General features: G+C 38.6%; 2 protein-coding genes across 6 annotated transcripts in view; one reads left to right on the top strand and one right to left on the bottom strand.

Annotated features, from left to right (window-relative positions):
• The first annotated feature begins 7,991 nt into the window (after nt 1-7,991).
• MDM2 (MDM2 proto-oncogene) overlaps nt 7,992-21,896 on the top strand; it is a 45,450-nt gene continuing 31,545 nt past the window's right edge. For 3 of the 5 annotated variants that reach the window (XR_009565396.2, XR_009565397.2, XM_030866325.3), the window contains exons 1-8: nt 7,992-8,301; nt 8,867-8,935; nt 9,056-9,140; nt 11,854-11,928; nt 14,034-14,167; nt 16,415-16,464; nt 19,879-19,946; nt 20,076-20,172. Coding sequence is in view for 3 of the 5 variants with exons in the window: in XM_030866325.3 (XP_030722185.1) it covers nt 9,060-9,140; nt 11,854-11,928; nt 14,034-14,167; nt 16,415-16,464; nt 19,879-19,946; nt 20,076-20,172 (505 nt within the window). In the remaining 2 variants the exon portion in view is untranslated. Of the gene's footprint in view, nt 8,365-8,866; nt 8,936-9,055; nt 9,141-11,853; nt 11,929-14,033; nt 14,168-16,414; nt 16,465-19,878; nt 19,947-20,075; nt 20,173-21,896 lie in introns of all 5 variants that reach the window. The other 2 variants (XM_030866329.3, XM_030866327.3) reach the window with 2 other exon arrangements.
• Nucleotides 10,819-21,896, bottom strand: part of CPM (carboxypeptidase M) — a 134,639-nt gene continuing 123,561 nt past the window's right edge. The window contains exon 9 of the mRNA XM_060305843.2: nt 10,819-11,389. Within this exon, the coding sequence (XP_060161826.1) occupies nt 11,360-11,389 (30 nt within the window). The 3' untranslated portion in view covers nt 10,819-11,359. The remainder of the gene's footprint in view (nt 11,390-21,896) is intronic.

Below are 21,896 nucleotides of genomic sequence, written 5' to 3'. Positions count from 1 at the left end.
TGCTGGTGGAGGGTCTTGACTCGATGTTGATGGCTGCTGACGGGTAAGGTTGCTGAAGGTTAGGATGGCTGTGGCAGTTTCTTAAAATACGCCCACAGTGAGGTTTACCACATTGCTGACTCTTCTCTTCATGAACGATTTCTCTGCAGCACACAATGCTGTTTGATAGCATTTTCTAAATCCTTTGTTGTCATTTCAATGATCTTCACAGCATCTTAATTCCATCTCAAGAAACCACTCTCTGTTGATCCGTAAGAAGCAACTCCTCATCTGTTCAAGTTTTAGCATGAGACTGCAGCAATGCAGTCACATCTTCGGGCTCCCACTTCTAATTCCAGTTCTCTTGCTTTTTCCACCACATCTGCAGTTACTTCTTCCACTGAAGTCTTGAACCCCTCAAGGTCATCCATGAGAGTTGGAATCAACTTCTTTCAAACTCCTGTTAATTTTGGTATTTTGACCTTATCTCATGAATCATGAATGTTCTTAATGGCATCTAGAATGGCGAATTCTTTCCAAAAGATTTTCAATTGGCTTTGCCCAGATTCATTGTGAGGAATCACTATCTATAGCAGCTAAAGCCTTATGAAATGTAGTTCTTAAATAATAAGACTTGAAAGTCAAAATGACTCCTTGATCCATGGACTGCAGAATGGATGTTGGGTTAGCAGGCATGAAAACAACATGAATCTCCTTGTACATCTCCATCAGAGCTCTTCGGTGATGAAGTGCATTGTCAGTGAGTGATAATGTTTGGAAAGGAATCTTTTTTTCTGAGCAGCAGGTCTCAGCAGTGGGCTTAAAATATTCAGTAAACCGTGTTGTAAACAAATGTGCTGTCATCCAGGCACTGTTGTTCCATTTATAGAGCACAGGCAGAGTAGATTTAGCATAATTCTGAAGGGCCCCAGGATTTTCAGAATGGTAAATAAGCACTGGCTTCAAGTCACCAGCTGCATTAACTCCTAGCAAGAGATTCAGCCTGTCCTTTGAAGCTCTGAAGCCAGGCATTGACTTCTCCTCTTTAGCTATGAAAGTCCTAGATGGCATCTTCTTCCAATAGAAGGCTGTACTGAAAATCTGTTGTTTAGTGTAGCCACTTTCATTAATGATCTTAGTTAGATCTTCTAGATAACTTGTTGCAGCATCTACATCAGCACTTGCTGCTTCACCTTGCACTTTGATGTTATGGAGATGGCTTCTTTCCTTTAACCTCAGGAACCAACCTCTGCCAGCCTCAGACTTTTCGCCTGCAACTTCTTTACCTCTCTCAGCCTTCATAGAATTGAAGAGGGTTAGGGCTTTGCTCTGGATTAGTCTTTGGCTTAAGGGAATATTGTGGCCTGGTTTGATCTTCTATCTAGACCACTACAACTTTCTTCATATCAGCAATAAGGCTGTTTTGCTTTCTTATTGTTTGTGTGTTCACTGGAGTAGCACTTTTAATTTCCTTCGAGAACTTTTACTTTGCATTCACAACGTGGCTAACTGATTGGTGCAAGAGGTCTAGCTTTTGGCCTGTCTTGGCTTTTGACACGCCTTCCTCACTAATCTTAATCTTAGCATTTGATTTAAAGTGAGAGATGTGTGACTCTTCCTTTCATTTGAACACTTAGAGGCCATCGTAGGGTTATTAATTGCCCTAATTACAATACTGTTGTGTCCCAGGAAATAGGGAGGCCCAAGGAGAGGGAGAGAGAAAGGAGGATGGCTGGTTGGTGGAGAAGTCAAAACACACACAACATTTATCGATTAAGTTTGCCTTCTTATATGGGTGCGGTTCGTGGCGCCCCAAAACAATGACAATATTAACATCAAAGATTACTGATCACAGGTCACCATAACATATATAATAATAATGAAAAAGTTTGAAATAGTGCCAGAATTACCAAAACGTGACAGCCAGACATGAAGTGAGCAAATGCTGTGGGAAAAATGGTGCTGATAGACTTGCTCAATGCAGGATTGCCACAAACCTTTGATTTGTAACCAAAAAAAAGGCAACATCTGTGAAATGCAATAAAGCAAAGCACAATAAAATGAGATATGCCTCTATAAGGGTGACTCAAAATACTGTTGCCACCTTTAAGATGAAGGGAGCCATGTGTCAAGGAATGCAGGCAGCCTCCAGGAAGCAAGAGTGGCCCCCACTATCAGCAAGGAAAAGGGGGCCGCGGTTCTATAATCAACACAATCTGAATATGGGCCCAAATCTGAATGAACTAGAAAGCAGGTTCTTTTCTAGAGCCTCCAGATGAGAGCTCAAGCTGGCCAATCTTGAGTTCGACTTTGTGAGACCTGGAGCACAGAAACCCAGCTGAGTTCACTTGGACTTCTGATACATAGATCTGAGAGCTAATACACTTGTGTTACTTTAAGCCACTCTGTTCGTGGTGATTTGTTACACAGCAATAGAGAACCACTACATTACTCCTTTGGTATTGGGTTGGGAAGGTGGAAGGAGGGGAAAATGACTGCCCTTGAAGTTTGTTTCCCTTATATGAGTTGTACATAATCATGGTTCCTTTATATGAACAATCCCAGCTAAATGATGGAGACATTTCTGTCCCCTTTCTGTTGGTTGTCCTGGATTCCTGTTTAATACCAGTTGGCATCACATCAGTTCCCTCCATGTGGCAGGTGTCCAAAAGCTAGTTCTCCAAAGGGGTCCTATGGCTTGGTCCTGGCGGGAAGTTGGACAGGGGGGATCTGAACGAAGTTCAATTTCTTTTGCCCCAACTGAGCACATTCCACCATACATATCCTACAGTCTTTTGCTGCCAGGGTTCTATTACAAGGCTGTGTCCATCTTAGGGGCTACCAGTAAAACTCCTAACATCCCTTCCATCTTCTTAGGGACCACTGACCTGTGAGAAACTCCTTCAAACTTTCCACAGCAAGGCAGAGGATGCTACTCAAACTCACTATGTCTCTTCTGCCAGTTGAGTGGTTCGTCAACTTCCAGACAAGATATGATCACAAGTTTCAGATTTAGTTGGGGGTATGGGATGTTATAAACTCTCTGTTCCTCCAAAAGGTGACCTCTTTTTCATGATCCTCCCTTTAAACTCTCAATGGTAAAGGTTATCAAACTGGCTGAACCTGTATTGCCCCTGTGGGAACCAGAGTCTCAAGTCAAGAACTGGGCCTAATTTGAACTTAGTCTTGGAGAACTGAGTAACTATTCTCAACAGGACAATATCCCCACTGAAATCCTCTAAGGACTGTAGCCTCTGGTAACCTCTGAGGACAGGATATCAGTTATGCTCCATATTATCCTGTTGCACAATTCTTGTTACAAATTTAATTCATCAGTGTCTTTAAAAAAGAGACAAAAAGCCCTAAGTAACTAATAACTAAGTAGAGTTTATCTGAGTAAATACAAGCATGATTCAGTATTATCAGATCTATCACTATAATCTTACCATATTAACAGATTAAGGAGAAAAACACTTGATCATCTCCAGATGCATAAAGAAGTATTTGATAAAACTGAACACTTATTCATATATTTTAAAAATTAAAAGACCTGTGAATAGAAGGAAAGTTTTATAGTGTAATAAAGGGCAACTACCTAAAACTTACAGCAAACATCAAACTTTAAAAGCATTTTTTATTGAAGTCCAGCATAAGACAAGGATGCCCACTATCATTGCTACTATTCCCTGAAGTAATAATTTTTATAATGATTTTAAGACAAGAAAATAAGGGAATTCCCTGGCGGTCCAGGGGTTAGGACTCCGTGCTTTCACTGTCCAGGGCCCAGGTTTGATCCCTGGTCGGGGAACTAAGATCTGCAAGCCACGCGGCCTGGCAAAACAAAAAACAACTGCATATATATATATATATATATATATACATATATATATATATATATAAAATATACACACACACACACATATATATACATAAGAAAGGAAGAGACAAATTGATGATTTTTACAGATGAGATTATTATTTACATAGAAAATTCAAAAGCATCTACTGAAAAGCTAGTTATATTTATAAAACAAAATGCAGCAGTGTTGCTGGCTCTAAGATCAAAATACAAAAATCAGTAACTGTCCCATGTGTCAAAAATAACCAACTAGAAATAAAACAGAAAAAAGATATAATTTATAATAGCAATAAAAATTATAAATTACCTCAGAAAAAATAGGCAAAGATACTAGAGACCTAGGGAGAAAATGATAAAACATTATTAAAGGATGTAAAATGGAGACCTGAAAAGAAAGGAACAATACGATATGTTCTCATTTGGGAAGAATCCAAACTGAAAAGATGTCAATTTAATCTATTAATCCAATGCAATTCGAATCAAAATCCCAGTAAGATTCTTTTTTATGAATTAGACAAACTGATTCTAAAAGTGACATTCAAGAAGAGCCAAAACAATAGTGAAAAAGATAAGGACAGCTTTCCCTGTTAGATATTGAAACTTACCATAAAGATTAATACCCTATGGGCCAGCAATTCCTTTTATACGTATGTATATATGGTCTATTGTGCTTACTGTTTATAGAGTCAATGTATAAAAAAACGTGGACTCAGTAGATAAACATCAAGTTGATAATTATGATTGTCTCAAGAGAGGGAGGGGAATGGGATTAGGAATGAGAATAGGGGAATTTCAACTTTTTTTATGTTCCCTTTTTTAAATCTATCCAAAGCAGAAATGACAAATATGTATTATAGGCAGTGGTTACATTGGATATTAATTGTTTTGTGAATATTTCTGCATCCTTGAATCGTGCCAAAATAAACAAAAAGTTAGTTGATTAATTCTCCAAATAGAAATAAAAACCCTGTATTTATAGCCACATTTGCAAGGTTTTTGCTTTTTTTTTTTTTTACTTTACATCTTTATTGGAGTATAATTGCTTTACAATGGTGTGTTAGTTTCTGCTTTATAACAAAGTGAATCAGTTATACATATACATATGTTCCCATCTCTTCCCTCTTGCGTCTCCCTCCCTCCCAGCCTCCCTATCCCACCCTTCTAGGTGGTCACAAAGCACAGAGCTGATCTCCCTGTGCTATGCAGCTGCTTCCCACTAGCTATTTATTTTACGTTTGGTAGTGTATATATGTCCATGCCACTCTCTCGCTTTGTCACAGCTTACCCTTCCCCCTCCCCATATCCTCAAGTCCATTCTCTAGTAGGTCTGTGTCTTTTGGGTTTTTGCTTTTTAAATGACACTATCTCCAGATGTCTGCAAATACATGAGGAATTTGAACTAATTCTGTAATTTTAGATGGTCTCATAAATATTGCAAAACTTTTAGCATTCTAAACATTGTTTCTGAGATAAATCTTGTTTATTTTCTACCATTCTTTAAAGATTAGTCAGTTGTCATTAATAAATGCAAGTATGAAATGGCTCTTGGACCAGCATAAAAGTCTACTGTGCAGAGTTTAAGTGCCAAGAACATAAAGATGCTCAAGGTATCTCTATCTCTTAGAACAAAAGAGGGTGTCAAGAACAATGCTACGAAATATTAAGCAGAAGATGCCCCCAGAGAAGCCTCCAGGAAGCACAGCAAGGGCAGAGTGACATAGGACGGCAGTGGAATGCAGGGCAACAGCAGCAGCTGGTCTGCATCTTTTCATAACGGTAAAGTCACAAACAACAGGAACTGTTTTTAGAGTGACCAGATCCAGTGTGTTTTCTCATACTTCGTTTTCTTTGACTTCTGCAGTATTCAGTACCATTACTTGGCTCCTGTGGTTTTGAGACACCACCATATGGTCCTGTGTTGGTTGGCCTTCTGGTCATTCCTCTCATTCTCTGCTGTTTGTTCTCCTGCTGCCTTATCCCAGTCTAGCCTCTTCTCTCCTTTGGGGATCTCATCAGGTCTTAAGTGTGGAGCCAACCATCACCTTGATAGCTCTGTCTCCAGCCTGAGCTTCAGTTCTACATTTTCTACCACTGAACTCTTCATTCTGTGGTACATCATCTAAAACTCGAACAACTCCTCAACTGCATTTCCTCTAGACTTTCGGTCAGCAATATCATTATTCTCTTTGGGTGGAAATTCAGAGTCATCCTGCTAGGTTCTATGATGGCAGGTAATATGACCATCTTGTTCACCAATAGGGGCCTTGGGGAGTGCTTGGTACACTCGGTAAATTTTCAGTATCAATTCCTTGAAAGATAGAATCCTTGCCTCATTCATCTCTTCCCCCAACACTCCAAATCCTATCACTTCATTTCTGCCCTTCTTTTTTGGTTCCATTGGAAGAAAAAGACTAATCCTATCAGTTCTGCCCTTTTGTTTCTCCTCTACTAATTCTGCCAGGAGGATTTTTTCAGAACACAGGGCCAAAGAGAAAGGGGAAAGTTGGTCCAGAGGAGGCTGGCCAGCCTATTCATGAATTTGGTCATGGTGGTGCTGTTAAAAAGTTAAAAACAGTTTGAAGCAACTCACTTGTTTACATTCTTCCCCTCTGTCCATTGCCTACCCTGTCCAAAGCCCAAATTCCTTTGCTTGACATTTAAGGAACCTCCAAATTCTGAAAATTTTTTCTTTTTCCTGGTTTTTCTTTTCCTTGGTTGTAAGTCAAACTTATTGTTTCTCAAATGGTCCTTTACATTTTCACTTCTGAGGACTTCCCTGACAGTCCAGTGGTTAAGAATCCATGCTTCCACTGCAGGGGGCGCAGGTTCAATCCAAGGTCGGGGAACTGAGATCCCACGTGCTGCGAGGCATGGCAAAAAAAAAAAACAAACAAACAGAAACAAAACAACATTTTCACTTCTGGACTTTCTGGAGAATATTTTTCTTGTGCCTGGAATATTCTCTGTCTTAAGTCTTACCATCCTTCAAGGCACAAGATATATCTAAACGTCTCTGAGGTCTTTGTGAACCGCCTGGGTATTCACTGAGCAATCCTGTCTTTGAACTCTTGTAGGACATAGCTGTTCCTTCACTTGGCATTAACAAATGCCAACTTGTTTCATTTACCTTTTTATGCTATTTTCTCCATCTCTTGAGATTTTCTTTTATCCTGTGTCAAGCACACGCTTTTACAACCAGAAACCTCACTATATTTGATTTGACAAAGAGGAGATTTTTTTAAAAAGCCAAATCAAATCCCTGAAGATAATGTTAGTAATTAAATTAATTGAGCGACCACTATGTTTAAGGAAGATTGCTTTCTAGTAGACTAGGGTGTGGGAGAAAGGAAAGATATAACTTTATCAAAAAGTTCTCCGTTCACAAGGAACTAGTCACTTCCTTGCCAAAGAAGAAGCTGTTTTTGCGATGACTGTGCTTTTTGGGGTGAGCCAACTCAATTCTCATGTCCTGGCTCATTTTTGAGACTGCCATGCCTATGTGCCAAAAGGGGCAAGTAGGTGAGTCTTTCAGTACTGAATGCCTAATATAGAAACAGATATTTTTAACGGTAATGAATACATTCATCATATAAACAAAAGAAACCCAAACACTCTAAAAGCATAAAGTTAAGAGTAACCGTTCTTTACCTCACCCATCTCTAACGGTAACCACCGGCCTTTTATTCCTCCAACTAGAATACTCTATGCATCCCTGAACAAGCCCATACTGTGCTATTTTTAATCATACTTAAAAAAAAACAACTCCAGCTGTTGGCGGTGCGGGCTTAATATATCGCACAGCTGTTAATTGTGGTTTCTTTTTTGGTAGCGGCACTTAGATGCGTATTTGCCTGAGTTTCCATTGCGGTAGGGAGGTGCAAACACAGAAATACAAAAATAGCGCCAAGGTTCAAAGAAGTCCCAAGCTTGGCGCCCCAAACCAGGCGGCGGCGGGAAGAACCAGGGATCAACTCCAACCGTGAAAAAGCGATACAGACTCCGGCGGGTCGTGCGCGCCCGGCGGCCCCTCCCCACCGGCCGAGGACGCTTGCCGGGTTCCTGGACCTCCCCCTTCACCGAGGCTGTTGGGCCCAGCCCCGCCCCCAATGGGCGGGGGCGGCGGGGCTTGCTCGCCCAAAAGCCCGGATGGGCCGCGGCTTCCGGCGCGCTGCGCTCGGACGGCAGGGGGCGTGCATCCGCCGTACCTCGGCCAGCTCGGCACCTTTGGGGGCCTGTGCGGCCTGGTGTGACTGGAAGGAAAATGGAGCAAGAAGCCTAGCCTGAGGGGTAGCTCTTACCCCTCTGACCGAGGTCCTGCCGCTTTTGCCGCTAGGAGCCTCCTTCTCCTTCGGACCTAGTGAGTTCGAGCGCCCCGGCGGCCTGGGCCCGGCGAGTGGAATGGTCGCCGAGGCCCAAGGCGTCGGGCTTCCGCGCGCCCCGTGACGGGAACTAGGAAGCCTCGAGGTACGGCTCCCTCACCCACCCCGCCGACTCCAGGCGCGGCAAACCCCAATTAGTGAGCAGCAGGTATCGGCCTGGAAGCGCGTGGGCAGTTCTGGGTTCGCTTTGTGACTTGGGTCTCCCCGGTCGCTCTCACCCCCAGCCTGTGCCCCGCGCGCAGCCTTTGTGCATTTCGTGGTGGGGGGCGCCGGGCATGTGGGTCTGTGGAGGTTTTGTTGGAAGGAGGCGAGGTTGTCGCCACTCGGGAGGAGGGCGGGTTTTCGGGGCCGCGCTCCCAGCGGGTGGGGGTTTGGGAGGGGGTTCCGCGGGCACGGGGGTAAAGGTCAAGTGCGCGGGGGGGCGGCTGCCGGGGGCGGGGGTGGGTGTTAGAATAATGACAGGTGCCTGTTCGGTAGCTAGTATCTGCCGGGCGCTACGTCTGGGCGAGATTGGGCTGGTTCTGGGGGCAGGTTGACTCAGCTTTTCCTGTGGGGCTGGTCAAGTTCGGACACGTTCCGCGTCGGTAGTAGAAGGAGCTAAGCCCTGACTTGTCTCCAGCTGGGGCTATTTAAACCATGCTTTTTCCCAGCTGTATTCACTGGCTGTTTGAGAGAGAGAACCTGTGGTCACCGACCTGTAGCATTTTCTGCTGATGTAGGTAAGGACCCACTTGCTAATAAAAGCATTATTTATCTTATTTCTATATGATTTGTCTTTTTTTTAACAGGTATTTCAGTATTTCAAGTTTTTATCGTGTGTTTTCTTTTCGTACTCGTAGGCAAATGTGCAATACCAACATGTCTGTGTCTACTGATGGTGCTGTAAGCACCTCACAGATTCCAGCTTCGGAACAAGAGACCCTGGTTGGTATTTTTGTCTCCAGTGTAACTTTGGCAAAAATTTGTTTTATGAGGTGATCAACTAGATTTCACAGACCCCAGTTATAGCATGGCTCTTTAAGTGAAGTTGTAGTACATAGCTTAAATTCCTGCCACTCAGGCATGACTGTGGAGCAAAAGTTACCTGTAAGAATCAATATTTATTTTCTTAGCTTTTTACCACACTGAATTAAAAGTCAGTTTCATTATCTTCTTAAGTATGGATGCTGAAGTTATGTTTATTATGTGACTGTTTTGTTTTTTTTCTGTTTTGACCTGTCAGTATTTAACTTTTGTAGAAGTCAGAAATAATTCATGCTTGTTGTAAAGATGTTAGGCATTACAGAAAAGTATAAAGTAAAAGCTGAAAATTCCAGTCTTCTGTTTTGACCATATCTGTCATACCTCCTTTTTAGATCTTTATCTATGTGCATACCCACATATATATATGCACATGTGAGTTTTAATCTGTCGCGGTTCAGTTTGTTTTACTAAAATAGGATTATACTAGAGATGTTAAGCAAATAGCATTTATGTCAATCAATAAAACCTACAGAATTCTTTTTTAACAGCTGCATGGTAATCCACAGCATTAGTGTACCATTTAAGAAATTTATGCCTTTACTGATAGGTTTTCTAAAATTGCCTTTAGTTTTTGAGTATTACAGATGGTGCTGCTTTGCATATGTATCCTAACACAAGTGTTATGTGTAATAGTTTTCCTCTCTGTCAAAACTGAATGTTATCACTGTTATTTTGCCCTTTTTTGGCAAAAGGTATTATATTATTGTGTAAGTCTGTATTTCCCTAATCTTTGGTGAGGTTGGGCATCACATCATTGGTTAAATCATTTGTTTCTTTTGGGGTTTGCTTGGTCTTATCTATACACTTCTAGGCTTATTGTATTTTTCTTAATAATTTGTAATAGTTCTCTGTGTTTCAAGTGTATTTAATTTTTATCATTTACAAATGTTAAAAATTAAGTTTGCTTATTTGTTCTTTTTCTCATTGAGAACATTTTTATAAAGTAAAATTTGACTTTTGCTAGCTTTTGAATTTCATATGATGTTTTGGAAGAACTCTCCCATCCCAAGATTATACAGATAAACTGCTGTATTTTCTTCTAGCATTTTTTATTTTTACATCTAGAATTTATCTTTCTGTTCTTAAATGTAAGATTAATAATGATATTGTCTTTTATAGTAGTTTTCTTATTAATGCATGTCTTTTAAGTCTTAATGAAAAGCTGATGGCTTTCCATTGGAGACTTTGACTTTGGGTTGTTTTATGTAGTTTGAAGTTAATATAGTATATATAAAATTTTAGAAGGAAAAAAAGTAACTTTTTATGTTTTCTGGGATAATTCATTCTTTAAATAGCCTGAAAGTAAAGCGTATATGTAAGCACATAGGAAAAAACATATGATCAGAACAATTAATGATTCAATACTACATTTATTGTATATTTTAAAACTTTCAGTTATTAAATAATATTATGTTGATTAGCTGGAAATAGGCAGTTTTCTTAAATCTTGTTCTGAGGGTTAGATCCCGAACTGGGTTGCTGTCAGATTTCAAAGTTAGACAGGATGGGAGTATATTGAAGGGAGTGCAGAGGCACCAGTCTGTATAGGGGTGGCTGTGTAGCTGTAAAGATACTTGAGTTTTGAAGATTTTGATACGGCAACAGATAGGGAGAAAGAGCATAAACACATTACATCCCTGCCCCCTTGCCAGATATTTTCTCAGTACAACTTGGAAAGCCTCTAGGTCAGAGGCAGGCAAACTACAGCCTATGGGCCAAATTTGGCCTGCTGCCTACTTTTGTGAATAAAGTTTTACCGAAATGGAGCCACATCCATTGGTTTACATATAATTTATGCTTCTGAGTCATACTATCTGGCGAGAAAAGCTATAAACTGTTTACTGTCTGGCTCTTTAAAGAAAAACATTAAACCCTGATCTAGTTGGCTGGCTCCTTCAATACAGGTCATATGTCTTATTTGTCATTTGTGTGTGTGTGCAATATCCAGTGCTGTCTGGTGCATGGCAGAAGCTCAATAAATGTTTGTCAAGTAGATATTTGGAATGTAGACCAACTAAAAGGCAGCATGATATTATAGTAGGAAGAAAATGCTGGCTTGCAGTTGAGGGATGTGAGTCTTAGTCTCCAGATCTGTTCTTAATTATCCTTGTCAGCTTGGGTTAAAGTTCGCCAGCGTTCAGGAACCTAATCTGTAGAAAGAAAAGATTGGTAAAAGGACCCACCATAAAGATTTACTCTTTTCTCTCGTATTTTGTAATTTAGTTTATAGTAAGCTCATTGGGGTATTCCATTTACCGTTGAGTTTGTAAGGTAATAAGCAGATGATAGAAATAGCTGGAGGAAAAAGAATAATTTTCACTGCCCTGGCATGGGTACTGTTTTTGATGGCAACTGATGATACTTGAGGGTTCTGTGATTATTTGCATAATAATTATATCCCAGCATTTTCTTCCCAAACACAGTCTGTGGTATTCAGTTTACATAGTTTATTACATTTAGTGAAAACATTATGACTTAGTTTTTGAGGTCTCTAATGTTGTGAGATAACATTGTGTTTGCTACCTTTATTGAAATTCTTTATGGATGAGTTTTCTGCAGGCTTATAGTTCCGGAATAATTTGGAAGTATAATAGCAACTCTGTGTTCTTTATAGGTTAGACCAAAGCCATTGCTTTTGAAGTTGTTGAAGTCTGTTGGTGCACAGAAGGACACCTATACTATGAAAGAGGTAAGCTGAACTAAGTTAAAAAGATAACTTAATGTCTTACTAGTTACGTATAGCCGTGGGGAGAAATTGGTCATATGGAGGGATTTTCAGTAAGCAGGAATGTTAAGTATTGTGGTCATTTGGACTATAATTTGAAGCTGAAAATTCAGTTTATACTCGAATTTCATTTGTCAGCCCGGAACTCAGACAAAGGGAAGCTCTTTAGGGGTTCTTAGCCATTTTGTGCTGTGAACCCACTTGACGCACTGGTAAAGTCTTAAGATTTAGCAGCAGATCTAATAAATGTAATTTGGAAGTAGTGAGGAGCATAACTGATATTTTGAGATGTTTACATCAAGCATAGTATGTATGATATGAAAAATGCTTGTGATTTTATTGGTGACAAAATCACAGTTATTGTTAATACTTTGTGATTTGTTGCCTATGTTCATAATTGAAGGGCAAGCTAAATTTCAGTTAAAAATTAGTGAAAATACAGACAAACATTTTTTTCCCATCCAAATTAATGGACCCCCTGAATTCTATCCAAGGACTTATTGGGCATTCATGGATCCCAGGTTAAGAACTTCTGCACTAGAGGTACATGAGTACAGTATACTGATCTTTCTGGGATAGAGGTGAGCTGATTTGTGAACATATGTTCTATTTAATGGATACATTTCAATGTATTGTTCTCTGGCTTTAAATTTGTGCACAGAAGCATGTTCTTCATTGAGAGATGGGCCATCTTAGGGAAAATTTCGATGTGAATGAAATGTGCCTCTTCCCCATCTCTCACACTTAGTTTATGGGGCTCAGATTACTTAAAACACTGAAGGACCTTACTTACATCAGCATAGTGGGCAAGAAAAGATTCCAGACCCTTTTCCTTTTTAGCCACATTCAGAAGTTTCCTTATGGGACGTTTGGTAGAAAGAGTCTAGGTTCTTCTCCTTCTTCCTTTCCACTGTCTACCATCTCTTCCATCCATGGTCACATAGGAATATTCCTTTAAGTCTGAAGCCTGCTTAGCCATTTAAGTCTATAGACGGAGCTTGCAGGGAAGTGTCAAGGTAAATGGTGTTTTTGGGATGTTAACTTGGGTTTAACCTTATATTATCATTATATAACCAGTTAAGGAAACAAAAACGTATGACTAGTAGTAGGTAGAAATAAGGAGAAAATTGATCAAGGTCATCATAAAGACTTAGAATGCTAATATTAAACCGTGTAACAGTGATGTATATATTGTCTGACACAGTGTTCAGTTGTAAAATCTTTGTTCTGTGGTATGTGGGAGAGTAATGAAAGCTAGTATGGGGTAGTAGAAAGCACACTGGGCTAGAAGTCAGAAGATCGGGTCAGTTTCTTATTTCTCATATGCTGATAACAATTCTATGAAATATCAGAAGGAGACAGTACTTGTAAAAGTACATTGTAAACTGTAAAACACCATATGTGTTTAGGTGGTTGTTAATAGGTTTGTATGTGGATGTCTTAAAAATGTATTGCCTACTTTGTTTTAATGGAGCACACAAAATATAATTTAACTGTATGTGCATGATTCAGGGTCATTATTTTGATTATTTATTGTGTAGATTATAATGATATCTTTAAGGGTTTATTTCATTCACTGAATTCTCCCAAACTCTTCTGTAGATGTAATTCGTCATTGTCTTCTCATCTGTGATGACCTCAGAGGTTGTTGAGGTATATGGTGTGCAGGACTAAATGACTCCAGGTCACTGCTATATTTTAGTTGATGTTTTTGATTCTGCAACTTTTCATTGTGATCAGTGGTTTTGCATTTTGCTGCCTTTTCCTTTCTTCCTAATAAGTAGTACCTAGATATTTGGGCAAAGTTAAAGTCTGCCAAATAAAGAGAAGACACATTTTAAAGTTTAAGTAAATCAGAAGCAGTGTCTCTACTTTAGTCAAATTAAAAGAAAAAGATATAAAATCAGCTTTATTTTTTTATTTAGGAGTACAGAATGGTTGTTATTTAGATGGTTATTGATGTGGTTGCTGGTTGTTTAACCCTCTTCAGATAAATGAGATGTTATTGAATGTATTTGAAACAAACATTTAATTTTCTTTAATGCTCAGAAATCATATTTCTATTTCAGGTTATATTTTATCTTGGCCAGTATATTATGACTAAACGATTATATGATGAGAAACAACAGCATATTGTGTATTGTTCAAATGATCTTCTAGGGGATTTGTTTGGAGTGCCAAGCTTCTCTGTGAAAGAGCACAGGTAAGTTCTTTAGTCTACTGTAAAATGCCAGCTGGGCAAACATTTCAGTTCACCTCCATCCTCACTCCCTTTTGGCAGAGAAAATTGTTATTATATATAAAAGATGCTGAAATTTAATTTCTTAGTAAAATAGCATGTTACTTGAGAACCTGAGTTCTGGAATCTTACAAGCCTGGGTCTGAGACCCAGCCTAGTCATTTACTAGCTGTCAGACTAGGTAAATTGACTTACCCTCTTTAAGCCTTAAGTTTCCCCTGAATATGAAGTAGGAACAATGTAAATACCTTATGTGGAGGTTATAAAGAGGCAATGTGTAAGCATTTAAATATTAGCTACAGCATGGAAAGCATTTAAATATTAGCTACAGTAACTACATATTAAAAAAATATTATTATTGCAGTCACTTCCAAAGACAGTCTTTATGATACCCTGTGGTAATTGCTTAAATTTGAGCCCTAGTTACTTTGAAGATCTTTTTCTTTGTCATATACCATTATGGCACTTAATCAACTGAATTTAACCCAGATAGCATTTCTAGAATTACTCTGCCGAGAACTTTTTTTCCAGACTTTTTTTTTTTCAGTCATTCTTACTTTACATTTGGAATTCCTTGTTTCATTTTTGTTAGTCTCTTTGCAGTGTATCTTAATGAGAAGAATACTTTTCACCTGAAACATTTACCTAGATTCTACTAGTGTTTAATGCTCAATAATATTATAGCTAAAAAGATAATTAAGTGGGATATTTATAACTTTAAAATAACTTCATTATTATATGTATATGTTCATTATTGAATATTAAGAAAAGACAGAAAGCTAATGATAGGGGGAAAAAAGACTGTAATTTGTCATTGAAAGGTATTTTTACTTGTCATTTTTACAATGTATTATGCACAGATGTGTTTTAACCCTGTTGTGAACATACTATATTTAATTTCATCCTGCTTTTAAATTAACATACAAGCTTCTTTCCATTGACAGACGATATCTGTTTAATATTTATGTTATTTTATATTTGGCCTTGGGATATAAGCTCTAATTTTATAAGTTTAAGAAATAACTATATTGATAATTTTGCACCATCTGAGTATTGAATCTTGATAATGTTTGGAGCTGTAATTTCTGATACGGAAAGCACAAATTTAAAATTATCTTTGACTTGAATTCTAATGTGTTGAGAGGTTAAACACTGGGGAAACTACTGACTTGGGGAAAAGATACGAGTAGGAATATTGATTTTTTTGTGAGTTTAAGGAGCTGTATCATCAGTCCCAAGGATGAAAAAAATTAGTTGGGATTGGCACTTTCCCCTTAACCTTGAGACTTAGAAATGATATCTTGTGACCAATAAATGTTCTCTAAAGTCATTAGTTGATGAAAAATGTACCATGACTTCACTGAGTATTGGCATAAGTGAATTGTTTCCTTATGCTCCAGGAGGGCAGAGATTTGTTTTTATTTCATTCTTTGTTTTCCCCGATTTCCAGAACAGTGACTGGTACTCAGGCTGTATTAAATGACCGTATACTGCTCTATCTTTTAATAAATTTTCAGATCAAGAAAGAAAATCCATTAGATGATTGGTCTAAGGTTGATAAAAGTCAAAACTATAATGAGGGCTTCCCTGGTGGCGCAGTGGTTTTGAGTCTGCCTGCCGATGCAGCGGACACGGGTTCGTGCCCTGGTCCGGGAGGATCCCACACGCCGCGGAGCAGCTGGGCCCATGAACCATGGCCGCTGAGCCTGCGCGTCCAGTGCTCCGCGGCGGGAGAGGCCACAGCAGTGAGAGGCCTGCATACCGGAAAAAAAAAAAAAAACTATAATGAAGTTCCTATATAATGGGTTTTGCATAACCTGCTATTTTTTTAGGCAGTCTTCGTCTGTGCCCGGAGCTAGATAAATTCTTTTCTGTTTGAAAATACGTATGTTAACCTGCCTCGTGTGTTCGCACCAGTTCTCTGGGGACTTTTGCTAAAGTCTCAACAAGGCATGTTTCAGGAAATGGAGATGTGAAATCTTTGCACTAGGGAGACTTTAGTGATTATTAAACGTGGCTGCGTGTAATCATTGTGCAAATAATTACTATGGTGGTTTTTAGTGTCTAGAAGCTTACCAGTACTTGAATGTAGTGATTTAAACTTTGGGTTGTAGCATGATAGTTTATACTAATATGCATTTAAAAGTCTTGTTAAGTCTAGTTAAATACATTTTTATTTTAAAATGTACATGTTTTTTTTCTCTCTACAAGGAAAATATATACAATGATTTATAGAAACTTGGTGATAGTCAATCAGCAGGGTAAGTTCATTTTGAATTCCATAAGCATGTACTGTAAAAATATATTAAAGACATTCTGTGGATGTGCAGACATCTTATAATTGTGATTTGCTTTAAAAGTTGCTCTCATTGTATATTTAATTATAGTAAGGGTATGATAAATTTAACAGGAAGAAATACATATGAGCTAAAACAACATAATACTAAGTTTCTTATGCACATTTATTTGCAGTGGATATTTAAATATCCTGTTACATAAATTTAAGCCTTGGGATATCAGGTTAGAATTTGCTTTGAAAGGTAGATAATTTCAAAATCTTCTGCATAGTAGCGATAGGAGCAAACCTTGAAACGTATTCAAAGGCTTAGGGAAGTAATACAGATACCTAGGTAGGGCCATTTGAATGGAAGGGTCCTTGTCTTGTGTGTTTTTTATAATAGACAAAACTTTGTTTACCAGTTTGTTCAGGTGAGTGCCATTTTACTTCCCTTCCTTTAGACTTGTAGTTCTTAACTGGCTATTTTTGGGTTCCATATCCTGTTGATAATCTGATGAAAGTGCTAGGTTCTTATTCCATAACGATACACCTAAACATACACAGTGATAGGCCGGTAAATGTTTATCAATCCACTCTCCAGGGGAAGAGCCTTGATTTGTGGTTACTGGTTTCCATAATATAAATACGCTCAGCATGACCATTTTCAGCCGCAAACACGGAGTTGGGAAGAGATGAACACAGTTTGCTTGGGAGTGCTGGTAGGAGCTGGCTCCAATACACCACAGGCTTTTTTAAAAAAATTTATTTGTTTTTACTTTATTTATTTTTGGTTGTATTGGATCTTTATTGCTGCACGTGGGCTTTCTCTAGTTGCGACATGCGGGCTTCTCATTGCGGTTTCTTCTCTTGTTGCGGAGCATGGGCTCTAGGTGTGCGGACTTCAGTAGTTGCACCACAGGCTTCTTAAAATCCATTCTTTTTTTTTTTAATTTATTATTTATTTTTGGTTGCATTGGGTCTTTCTTGCTGCGTGCGTGCTTTCTCTAGTTGCGGCGAGCACGGACCACTCTTCGTTGCAGTGCATGGCCTTCTCATTGTGGTGGCTTCTCTTGTGGTGGAGCACGGGCTCTAGGTGCGCGGGGTTCGGTAGTTGTGGCTCGTGGACTCCAGAGTGCAGGCTCAGCAGTTATGGCGCACGGGCTCAGTTGCTCCGCAGCATGTGGGATCTTCCCGAACCAGGCCTTGAACCCATGTCCCCTGCATTGGCAGGTGGGTTCTTAACCACTGCACCACCAGGGAAGCCCGAAGTCCATTCTTGGTCTATAATTAAGAACTGTTCTCAGGGCTTCCCTGGTGGCTCAGTGGTTGAGAGTCCGCCTGCCGATGCAGAGGACACGGGTTCGTGACCCGGTCTAGGAAGATCCCACGTGCTGCAGAGCGGCTAGGCCCATGAGCCATGGCCGCTGGGCCTGCGCGTCCAGAGCCTGTGCTCCACAACGGGAGAGGCCACAACACTGAGAGGCCCGCATACTGCAAAAAAAAAGAACTATTCTCAGCTTGTTCATTTTCCAGAACGAACTGACCACTCCTTAGTGCTCCCATTATTTCGTATCTAGATTTTATTGTTATATTACTTTGTTACACTTACTTACACAAGTGTGTCCTCTTCAGGTTTGCAGTCTGCAGTACACAGTACAGTGTTTATTAATACGACGTTTAGTAAATTTATTGAATTGAATACTTATTCTTCCAGAGTTAGGATTTAAGACCCAGAAAAGCACATCACTGTCTTATCCCAGAATAGAAGTAATTATTAGGCTGGTGACTTGACATTTTGTTTTACAAAGCCCTTTATGAAATCAAATGAAGGCAGATAAACAACTGTAGTATCTCTTGTAGTATTTTCAGTTTTCTGAAGTATTATTATCCCTGATGTATTCATTCATTCATTTAAATCTTGGTTGATTGCTAGGAAGATTTTACTAATGAGATGGTGACCTGTAGATTACTTATGTTATTTCCATTCTGAGTTTGTTTCAGGTTTTAGTTTAATATAATTAACTTCAGAACTCCTGTATCATTGTTCTCAAACTTGTCACACTTAGTGCTTCCTTTTTATTACATCTGTTTTGTAACATCTCTTATACTAAAACAAAATATAACCTATTTATATGGACAGCTTAAATCAGTATAATACCTTGCCCATAATATAAAAAATAAATAAACTGTTATGATAATGCATATAATTTCAAAATGTTAATACTCAGACCGGGCTTCAGTGTTAAGACGAAAATATTTCCAAGGGAGTAGTAAAAGGTATTTGATTATGATCTTAGGTGATGGTATATATCCCACATCTGAAATTTTGACTTGAGCTCCAAGTCTGTACATCTACATACAGACTAAACCTACCTACCTGAAAGTTTTATCCACTTTTCAGTTTATCTTCCCATCCAAATCTGTTCATCATCTGAAGTTTTGAATTATACCACCCATTTATCCACCCAAGGTAGAATCTTGGAATTCTTGACTCCTTTCTCCTTTGCCTTGTATGTCAGACACCAGGTTCTTGTTGGTTTTTACCTTTTTAATTTCTCTGGAATTGATCTTTTTTCCGTGTCTTAGTTTAGACTTTAATGCTTTTCATTTATGTTATTGCAGTTGCTAATACTGGTTTCCCTGCCTCTGTTCTCTTTTTCTTCTATTTTGGCAGAGGGAGTTGTCACTCTTCTGCTTATAGTGACCATTTAGGGGTTCCTTATTGCTCGCTGGGTAAAATACTTGCTGTGAACTAGCAAATCAATTTTATCTCTTAGATTAAACCTTTTTAATGGTGCGTGGCTGCAGCAGTGCCTTAGGGAGGAATGTGAAGTATTAGCTGGGGAGGATGCAGTGATTTGGGATTGGTGGCAGGAATATTGCTTGTTGATATCTTTGTGCTGTTTAGCAAGACAGGCAGGATCCTTTATGATCCTGCTTACATTCCCATAGTAATGAAGTACCTGTAGTTCCTGCAACAAACACTGGTAGTTCACTTCTGAATGCTTTTTTCACAGTGTTTCCTCAGTCTGGAATAGCCTTTCCCAGTCGTACTTCCACATATTCTACTATGAAACCTCTCCTGATTCCTTGTTACTCAGACCTTGCCGCATCTCTACCAAATAACCATTGCTTCGTCTTCTCCATTAACTTATCTTATAATACTTCTTTTAGTGTGCTTATTTTATTGTACTTTATAACTATTCTTATGTATCTTCTATATTAAAATTGAATTATCCATTTACGTCTCTAGTATTCAGCACAGGATGGCACTTGGAGACTACACGTTCAGTGTTGTTTAAAAGGTTAAATTGTATGAGGAGTTTGTTCTGGATAACATCTATTGAATAACCCTTGCTTTCCTAGTTTGTGATTCTTTGTTTTTATTTTCTGTCAGAACCATCAGATTCAGGCACATCTGTGAGTGAAAACAGGTGTCACCTTGAAGGTGGGAGTGTTCAAAAGGTAATCTTGAACTCATTCTACTATGATGTTTCTTGAAAATTTGGAGTGTTAAAAACAATGAATTTTTAGCTTCTTCGTGTTATAAGTTTGTGGGTTTATTTTTTGTTTTTTTCTCCCTTGAATGCTTAGGACCTTGTGCAAGAGCTACAGGAAGAGAAACCTTCATCTTCAGATTTGGTTTCTAGACCATCTACCTCATCTAGAAGGAGAGCAGTTAGTGAGACAGGTATATATGAATATTTAATTGGCACTTTCAAACAGCTTTTCAGTGTTCATTACTGAAATTAGTACATTTAGGCTTAATGAAATTGTGCTTTTTTGGTTTAGATGAATGAATTTGAGTTTCTTATTTTTATATGATTTATTTGATTTTAAAATTGCTTTCTTAGCAACATTTTTCTGGTTGACTACAGCAGGCACAATTTTACTGTGTCCTGCTGGATTTTATAGTTAGCCAGCTTTTTGCTGTGCGTGGTAACAGAGGACAAGGATATAAACTCTATTTTAGTCATCATTCTTAGTCACCTTAACAGTTAAAGTATTTGTTGTTTCTAATAAATAAAACACACCAGTGAGTTTAAAAACAGAGAAATAGCATCTTAGAAATGAGGACGAGGTAAAGAAAATAGCTGAGAGCATTTTTAACAGAGAGAACAGGAGGAGGCTGTTGCCTGATGAAAGTCATGATAACTAAAACTATGATTCAGTAGAAAAAAAAGAGTTTGGCAAATCAGTGAAGTAGGATAGATAAATCCAGAGTAGAGTTCTGTACATGAGGGCAAAGGGCAGCAAGTGCGGAGTAATACATGGGAGTAGAACAAATGGTTATTTGGGGGGAAAAAAATCAAGTTATATCTGTGCCTTATGCCAAAATGAATACTAAATGAGTTGAGAAGATAAATGAAAAAAATTACAACATACTGAAATAGATTCACTTTAAATTTGACAGTGTTAATATCCTTATTATAAGTTTCCAAAAGTCAATAAGAAAAATATTAAAAATCCAACTTGTAAAAAAAATTTTTTTCATAGTAAATAGAAATGACTGATAAATATGAGGAGTGGATTTTAGTGATTTAGCTTTATAGATAACAAAAAATGCAAAAAAGGTGTCTTTTCTGGTCTTTCAAATTAGGAAAGATGATTTTTTTTTTAACTTATCCTTGCTAACTATGTGTTGGCACTGATGCACTGTTGGTGTATCAATTCGTGTAAATTGGTTAACCTTTATGAATTATAAAAAGGCTTGGCTTTCTTACCGTTATCACAGTAATCCAGTTCTAGGAATCTATCCTAAGGATATAATCAGAAATGCAAAGATTATATGTAGAGATATTAATTATAGCATTATTCATAGTTGAAAACATATATGATGCTAGAGAATGTCATCACTCTAGTCCAGGCCATTGTCATCTCTTACCGAGACCACTGCAGCAGCTTCTGATTTTCTGTTTCTAGTTACTTGCTCTTTCTGTCCTTCATCACAGTACCAAAAGGGATCATAAAAGGTGAATTGGATTGTGTCACTTCCCCACTTTGTTTATTTACCATTGACCTTCAAATAAAACCCACACTTTTATGTTGGCTTACAAGGCCCTGTTCTACCTTTAATCTGGGTTTTGGCTTTTTTCCCCACCTTCACTGTGTTTTAACTGCACTGATTGGTTCCTCAAACAAGTCAGAATTCTTTCCTGCTGTAAGGCTGTTTGCACAGTTTTTTTCTGCCAGAAGTTCTTCTACCTCAGTCTTGTAAGACCAGCTCCTCATTTTTCTATTTTTGCTTAATTATTACTTTCTCAGAGAGGCTGTCCCTAACCACCTGGAAAAGTGGATCCCCTCTTATTATTCTTTCCCTTAGCACCCTGCTTGTTTCCTTCATAGCACTCGTTATAGCTTGTAAATGATCGTATTTTGGTTGCCTTGATGTTTGAACGTAAACTTCCTCTGGTG

Source organism: Globicephala melas, chromosome 10, assembly GCF_963455315.2.
Source record: "Globicephala melas chromosome 10, mGloMel1.2, whole genome shotgun sequence".
Lineage (NCBI taxonomy): Eukaryota > Metazoa > Chordata > Mammalia > Artiodactyla > Delphinidae > Globicephala > Globicephala melas.
Note: the sequence above shows the minus strand (reverse complement) of the source record. Positions and strands in the feature narration are given on the sequence as shown.